General features: G+C 46.5%; 1 protein-coding gene across 2 annotated transcripts in view; it reads right to left on the reverse strand.

Moving 5' to 3' along the window:
* The window catches only part of ROR1 (receptor tyrosine kinase like orphan receptor 1), a 467,486-nt gene extending 462,997 nt beyond the window's left edge, over positions 1–4,489 (reverse strand). Inside the window, exon 1 of one of the 2 annotated variants that reach the window (XM_061411731.1) lies at positions 3,654–4,489. In XM_061411731.1, the coding sequence (XP_061267715.1) occupies positions 3,654–3,744 (91 nt within the window). In that variant the 5' untranslated portion in view covers positions 3,745–4,489. The remainder of the gene's footprint in view (positions 1–3,653) is intronic. The other variant, XM_061411730.1, reaches the window with a different exon arrangement.
* Positions 4,490–8,656: the final 4,167 nt, after the last annotated feature.

The raw sequence follows: 8,656 nt of genomic DNA on the forward strand, positions 1-8,656 counted from the left end.
TAGTCTGGGTGCCCTTCTCCAGTACTTGCCATACATGGTTTCACTTAGATCTCATATGCTCAGGTAGGGCTCAGAAAAACTGATCACCATACCCAGTAAGTATAAGAGAAAAGATTCAAACCCATTCTGGTTCTGTTAACTCCAACACCTGTGCTCATAACTATTAACTGTTAAGTTCTACCACACTCTCTTCACATTAGAAGACGAGAAAAGAGAAGGAAAAATCCTTGAAAATATACCATGTTGAGTTTTTACTAGGAAAAGCAAATTATACCACTTTAAAATTATACAACTTTATATATGCCCAAGGAGATTATTCTCCATTCAACAAAAATCTATGGCCCACCCTTATATATGTATATATGTCATTTATATAGATATACATATATGTGTGTGTGTGTGTATATATACACAGGTGGCTATTCCAGGTGGCTCAGTGGTAAAGAATCTGCCTGCCAATGCAGGAGATGCAGGAGACATGGGTTCAATCCCTGGGTCGGAAAGATGCCATGGAGAAGGGAATGGCTACCCACTCTAGTATTCACGCCTAGAAAAACCCCTGGACAGCGGAGCCTGGCAGGCTACAGTCCATGGGGTTGCAATGAGTTGGACACGACTGAGTGACTGAGCACACACATATATATACATATAGTCTACAAAGCCCTCCATTCTCCATAGGATGCTGGGTAAAATTTTCAGAAATATTTTAAATAGGGTATGTGGTCACCACCAAACCACAGCCAATTTGGACACTAATGGATGCAAGTGACACACCATTTAGAAACTTTCAAGTATAATTTGAGGCCTATGCTCGCCATGTAGGAGACAGAGAGGAAAATACAGACCAAAGTTTAGTCTGTAAAAGGACTCCTAACCAAATATCAGGAAGATAACCCCAGGTATCAGAATAGCAGTACAGCCATAAGGAAACTGAATCGATATTAGAAATTAAATATTCCCAACACACTGCCAGAGGCAGTGGGACCACACTGTTTGTCAACTGGGCCTCAATGTGGCTCCCCAGGGAGATCTTCAGGTGTCTCCAATAATGATGGGGCTGAATAGCTTGGTCCCCGGTGTTTTCACTAGAAAGCTAACAGTCTTATTGCCCTCCAAAGACTCTGATTCTAGAAGCAGACAGAACAGGCACCTATTAAAACAGCTTTGGAAAGTTTACAAAATGACAGCAAACAGTAGCAGGCCACCACCCTCTGACTCCAAGCAGCCAAACCACAGAATCTATAAGACTCTGAGAGGCTAGAGTGGGTTCTAAATGCCCTGAACTCTGGGTACAATTATCAAGGCTTCAGTTTCTTAGAGAGTTTTAGCTCTGGATTGGTAAGAGGTCAATAGGGAGAAAACAATGAACAGACAGAAAAAAATAAATGTAAAGGTTTGCTACTTCTGGCTAACAAAAGAGAGAAGTGGTGGGAGAAACGCTGAGCATTTTTTAAAATAAATAAATGAAACATATCTCCCTTTAGGCTGATTTCCTGAGCCTCTGGCTGAGTTACCTTGAGAATCTTGGATCAGACAAGAATAAATCTGAGTTCCAGTAGATCTGTCCCCAGAGAAAAGATCAAGCATTCTCAGAAATGGAAAGGGATTTATTAGACAATAAATAAGACAGTAATAACGGATTTTAGCTCATTATTGAAGAGTTCAGGATAGGCAATACTCTTTTTAAAAAAAAGATAAACTTTAATGGGAGAAAAAGAAACAATCTTAATTCATACAAATGGAGGTTCCACAGAAATGGGACCTAAGAAGTGGCCAAAGAAGTGGCAACTTTTATACTTTTTAAACAAACAATAAATTTGTGAGAAATTTTAAGTTTTTTAAGCTTGTAGACAGTTAAGATAGAATTTGGGTGACTGCTTACAATTTTGTTACAATGATTACAGTATCTACATTACAATTGTCTACAATGATTACAAAATGATTTTCTGGACATTTACTTAAAGGCAGATTAAGAAGGAAAGGTACACTGGACCCCCATGTCCTCTCCTTGGTTCTTCCCCTTCCCCATGATCTAAAAGCATCAATTGCCGAAAGGTTATACAGAAGGAAAGGAGTAGACAGAGGATATAACTGAAATTGTCAAGGCCCCAAACTAGAAGCCTTGCCTTCGCTAGAATCACCCTGGTTATCTCCACCTCAATTCGCCCTGCAACCTGACATCACGACTGTTTACAATGTTGTAGGCAGTATGGCCCATTTTTTACTTTTCACCCAGGTGTGTGGCATGGAACCAGATGTTTGGCATCAAGGAAGCAAGCATCCATGTGACCAAGCTGTTTACATTTCATTAGGATTTTTCATCAGGGAGGTGCACTCCCTGCTGATGTACATCTTAATTACAATTAAGAGCTGTATTTACCCCGGAGGAGTCTCCAGATTAGCACAACCACACTATAGGATCAGTTTCAGAATCATCCTCGGAAAATGTGGTTCCCACTTCCCCAAAGTCATCTCTAAGATGAATCAAAATTCACACAAAACTTCCTTCCAGAGTGTGTTTTTCTACTACGAAAAAATATTAGCTAGATTTTAGTCCAAACTAATTCTGCAGTCATAGTCCATGTAGGGAACAGATCTCTTCCCCTCAACTGCTAAATCGCCCAGAGCCTTTTTTCTCCCTAAAAGCACAGCGTTAACTTAAAAATGAAAGACGCATGATAAAAGAGCATAGGTTGGGGCTGGGAGGGAGGGAAGAATTCAGGGGCTCCAGTACTCCCTCAAGGGATGCATGTTAAAAGTGAGGCCCAAAACCCTGGAGACTTTAATCAACTTTCCCCCTCCAACCTCCAAAGAATGAATCGGTTGTCTCCACAGGCGCAGCCCGGCTCTTCCCTCTCATTGTGTCCCGGCTCAGACTCAGCAAGGATCCCAGCTTCCCGCAGCGAACTAAGACGCCGGAGCTTTCGGTGAAGTCTTTCTCTAACTGTTGCGATTGTCTTTGGAGATTACCAAAATCAAGTATGCATTAGCTGGCTTTTCCCCTCTTGTTCGTAACACACACACACACACACACGTGCACTTAGGAGCGGCAGGCCGCCTCTGACAGCACATTTTGCACAAAGTGGCGGCGCCGGCAGCGCACACGTTGTGGCCTCCATCGTGACCCTCCAGAAGCCCGGCGAGTCGGGCACCGTGGAGATGCGAGGCCGCCCGAGCCCCAGGAGGACAGCGCTTTTGTTTGGGTCGGCCTGCGGACGACACAGACTCTCGCAGGCATCCCTGAAAATACAAACTCCCTTCTGGACCACGCTCTCCAGGACCGCTGCGATTTGGGAGCAGGATGGACTTGAACAAAGTTGAAGCTCATTTAGGGGTCCAACGAGAGATGGGGAGACGAAAAGCATCCCATTGCCCCACGAACCCCAACCCCTCCACGCTTCCTGTCAGCGCTGACAACTGAGGCTGGGCGCCGGAAAAAAGTCCCGGGCGCACCCCCGGCCCGCATCGAGGTTCGCGGGTGAATCCTCGCCTGTCTCCCCGGCGCCTGAGGTCGCGCTGGAGAGTCACCCGACGGGACGCCGGCCGCCCCCCCGAGGCGCGCGCGGAGCTTTCCGTCTACCCAGTGCCGGACAAACCGGCTGGAGGTTGGGCGGGGCCGGACGGGCCCGCAAACTGGCCGATGCGCCTCTTACCTTGGGCCGTGGCCCCGCGCGCCGCCAGCAGCAGCGCGGCCAACAGCGCCAGGAGCGGCGGGCGCGCCCCGCGGCGGCGCGGCCGGTGCATTCCTCCTCTCGCGGCGGCGGCGGCGGCGGCTCCCAGGCCGCGCGCAGAACATCCACAGGTTCTGCCCGGGGTCCCAGCCACCTCGTCCCGGTCGCTCTCCCCGGAGGATGCCAGAGGCGTCTGCGAAGTTCTTTGTCCGTCTAACCTGCTCCTTCGCCTTCGCCCGGCCGCTCAGGACCCCGTAAGCGCGGTCCCTCCCCAGCCCTCTGGCTGCAGCCTCGCCGCGGCTGGACAGTCAGTTCAGTCGCGGGTTGTCGGGGTCGCCCTCGCGAAGGGCGAGTCTCGCCCGCGCGGACTCTGAGAACAGCGCGCCCTGCGCCCGGGGGCTGCCGTCCCGGGGCTCCTTCCGTGGCGGCCGCGGCGGCTCCTCCCGCTCTGCGCGCTGGCTCTCTTGCACTCAGCCTCCCTCAACTTGTCACTTTCCACCAACTCTCCAGCCCAGCGCCTGGGCCCCGACCAATGGCAGAGGCGGACCCAGGCCGGCGACCCAGCGCCCTCTGCTGCCGCCTTTCAACACCCGCACCCTGAGGACGTCCCGAGGTTGCTGTTCCCGCGCCTCCAGCAAGCTCACCTCCCCTCCCCCACGACACCTCAAACCTGCAGCCCGAATTGAGCAGCGGGGGGGACCTCGGGGCCACTTGACAAAGGGAAATCGAGGCTCAGGGAGGTTTATCTGGCTCGCAAACCTGTAGCTAAATGACTTAGTTAGGAGTCCCAGATAGTAGCGATCTCAGCTTTTCCTCTCTTAGCTGTGTAACCCTGGGTAATAGAACATTTAGTGATACCATGCAATTTCCCTTTTGAGTTTCTCTTTGACCAATAAAGTGATTTATGGTTTCTCATTTTTGTTTTCAATTTCTAGTTTCACTGCATTGAAATCAAAGTCATCAGTACCGTTTCCTTTTGGAGACTTATTAAAGATTTCTGTAGTCAGTTTCTGTCAGTGTCCCCTTGGTCTCTTCAAAGAAGGTGTTTTTCTGTCTTCAGAATTGGAGATAGGTGATGATCTCAGTTTGACCTGGTGTTTATTATGTTACTTAGGCCTTCTGTGGAGAAGGCAATGACACCCCACTCCAGTTCTCTTGCCTGGAAAATCCCATGGATGGAGGAGCCTGGTAGGCTGCAGTCCATGGGGTCGCTGAGGGTCAGACACGACTGAGCGACTTCACTTTCACTTTTCACTTTCATGCGTTGGAGAAGGAAATGGCAACCCACTCCAGTATTCTTGCCTGGAGAATCCCAGGGACTGGGGAGCCTGGTGGGCTGCCGTCTATGGGGTCGCACAGAGTCAGATACGACTGAAGTGACTTAGCAGTAGCAGCAGGCCTTCTGTGCCTTCGCTTTTTTTTTAAGCTGCTTGGCCAAAGGGATCATTAAAGTCTCCTACTAACAGTATGTTTTTGTCCATTTCTCCTAATTAAACACTATGAATTTTGTGATGCATAAATGCTCATGACCTTGTGGAGAGGGCCTTTGATCATGTAGAGTGTTGAGCACCTGCTATGTTCCAGGCCCTGCTTTAGGCTATGAGTATGCAAGAGCAAAAAAGGGACACCTGCCAGTGTTGGCCTAGAGGAACACGGAGAAACCCACAGTATAAATAATCACGTACTGAATATGTCTTTGCCTTGTGCTTTGTGTGCATTTGTTCCTGCATCTTCCATTGGCACTTAACAGTCATCACAAGTTTTTATGTCTCTTTGCACTTTTACATAGATTATCATCATAATACAGTTTTAGAGATTGAAATGCAAAAAAAAAAAAAAGAGTAAGTGACTTCCCCAGAGTCACACAGATAATGGATGGCCCTCAGTCTCTTGGGACTTCCCTGGTGGTCCAGTGGCTAAGATTCCACATTCCCAGTGCAGGGGGCCTGGGTTTGATCCTTGGTCAGAGAATTATTAATAGATCCCACAATCAACAATGAAGATCCTGCATGACATAAGGAACATCGAAGGTCCCATGTTACAACTAAGACTAGGTACAGCCAAATAAATAAGAGTATTAAAAAAAAAAAAAAAGACTCAGTCTCTTTACCATGATGGGCCTAAAAGCTCTTGGCCAGAGCCTGGCATATAATAAGCACTTGATGATGGTCAGTAGGCATAATTGGTGCAGCATTAGCCTCTAAGAACCTAGATTTAGGATTTTATAATGAGCAGTCACCTCCTTGAAGGCAAGGACTTTGTAGCCCAAATTATGTCCCAGCAGATCTAGACTGTAGGCTTGAGGCCCTCTGCCTTCAGGCAGGTGAATGACTAACCCATGTGGGACAAACAGTCACTTATTCTTCTCAGGACTTCAGAGCAAGAGTGTCTCCAGCTGCCCTGGTAGCCTCCGCCCTTTCTATCACTCTGACCTGAGGTCAAGGAATGATGGACAGAGAGACCTCTTGGGTCAACCAGTTTATCACCCAGATAGGTCTGTCCGTAAGTTTCTCTGCCTGAGACCCATTCAACCCTATCTCAATTATCTCCTGTCACTTGCCTGAGGAACTTACTGCACAAGGTTCTCTTGTTAGAAAACTGTCTTTGATGGTTGGCCTCAATACACCATGGCCCAGAAATCAGAGGAATCTCAGGACACTGAGAATCCTGGCTTGCTATACAGTCTTCCATCGTCTACAGAACACACTCAGTTGTCAGACAAGGAGCCTTTCCTGTCCACACACCCTGCCCCCAAACCGCACCCATAACAGCTCAGCCCAGGTATCTCAGGTAACAGATGGCTGGCAGTGCTGAGTATACAGAACTTAATGGCACTTTTATCAGTACTTGAGCTTTTCAGGAACTTAATCACAGAATCATAGATGTGAGGAATGTGACAGCTGGAAAGGGCCCTGGAAATTATCCCTCTTAACATTTTATATAGGAGAAACCTGGGAGTCAGGAAGGTGAAACTCCCTTGCCCAAGGTCCCACAGCTGGCTGCAGCCAAAACTGGAACCTGCATCAACCAGTCCAGAGTAAGCACTCCCTCAGTCATCCCAGATCCCTGGAAATTTAACTATAATATTTTGTTGTTGTTTAGTCGCTAAATTGTGTCTGGCTCTTTTATGAATCTCTCTCTGCAACAACTTTTCAAAATATGGCTCTTTTAGCCCACCAGGCACCTCTGTCCGTGGAATTTTCCAGGCAAGAGTACTAGAGTAAGTTGCCATTTCCTACTCCAGGGGATCTTCCAGGTCTGAATCCGGGTCTCCTGCATCTCCTGCTTTTTTAGGCAGACTGTTGACCACTGCGCCACCTAGGAAACCCCTGAGCTTACTTTCAGTTCAGTTCAGTCGCTTAGTTGTGTTCGACTCTTTGCGACCCCATGAATCGCAGCACGCCAGGCCTCCCTGTCCATCACCAACTCCCAGAGTTCACCCAGACTCACGTCCATCGAGTCAGTGATGCCATCCAGCCATCTCATCCTCTGTCGTCCCCTTCTCCTCCTGCCCCCAATCCCTCCCAGCATCAGAGTCTTTTCCAATGAGTCAACTCTTCGCATGAGGTGGCCAAAGTACTGGAGTTTCAGCTTTAGCAACAGTCCTTCCAAAGAAATCCCAGGGCTGATCTCCTTCAGAATGGACTGGGAGCTTACTTAGACCATCAAAATTCCTATGAGGTCAGTGTTATCTTTATTTTTCACAAAGAAACTAAAGTAAAGCAAGGTGAAGATATTTGCCCCAGAGTTGCTTAATTTCTTTCATTAGTTAAAAGAAAATACAAATATGTACTTCACAGAATGGGAAATTTCAGTTAAATAAAAAATGTGAAGTGTTTAGCACAGGGCTTGATACTGAGCATTTGCTTAACAAATGTTTTTTTTATCACTCTTAAAAAAAAAAAAAAAAAGTTGCCCCAAACCAAAAAAACAAGGCAAAAGGGTAGAACTCAAGCCTAAGTCAAATCTGTCTCTACATTATACCCAAGTAGTGGGATGTGTTAAAAAAGATACAAGCAATAGAAATGCTCATCTTGCAGACCTCCTATGGCCCTGCCCTCTCCCTTAACCACTCCAGTCATTGATGCAAATGGATCAGATAATCCAGGAGGAGCCACTGTCTTCAGAGTCGTGGCTGCAGCTATGAGGTACCTGCTGAGGTGCTGCTGCTAGGGAGACCACCACCCACCATTACCTCTCCCAGGAGCACACTCATGGCTCTGTGTATTATTACTATGGACACTTGGAAGGCATAAGTGTGGTAAGTCACAGTGGGAAGGTGGAAAAGGTGCAGGATAGTGACAAACAATGGGGTCAAGTGCAAAGGAGAACACAGAAGAAACTACCTCATATTTTGGAAAGTTGTTGCGGAGAGAGATTCATATGGGACATTTGCTTGACTTACCAACAAATACAGCCATTAATTTTTTTATCTTGGAGAAACCAAGTAGAATGATGGTTACATGTGAGGACTCAGGAGCCAGATAACATGGATTCAAATCCTAGGTTTGTGCTAATAGCTGCAAGAGCTTGAATCTCTGTAATATTCACCATCTAACTTTGCTCTAAAGATTAAATTAGTTAACACTTGTAAAGGGTTTAGCCCAGTGCTTATCACACAGTAAGCAACCAATATTTATGAGATATTATAATTAGTGATTAAGAACAGAGGCCCTAGCACTAGACAAACCTGGCTAGATGACCTGAACAAATCATTTTACTTCTTTATTGTATAATATTCTCATCAGAAAAAATAGACATAATAATAGATCCAATCCTACAAAGTTATTTTAAATATAAAAGTATATATTACATACCTTGACTATAAAATCTCAACACAGTGCATAGCATGGTACCTATTCAATAAATTGCTTATTTTTTTTTCTCCAAACTTCTATATTATGTGGTGAGAGAAGGGCATAAATATGGTGATCACACAGGTTGGATTTCTAGCATAATCTTGATTTTGTATATTTTGTTCCAGT

The sequence above is a fragment of the Bos javanicus genome, chromosome 3, assembly GCF_032452875.1.
Source record: "Bos javanicus breed banteng chromosome 3, ARS-OSU_banteng_1.0, whole genome shotgun sequence".
Classification (NCBI taxonomy): domain Eukaryota; kingdom Metazoa; phylum Chordata; class Mammalia; order Artiodactyla; family Bovidae; genus Bos; species Bos javanicus.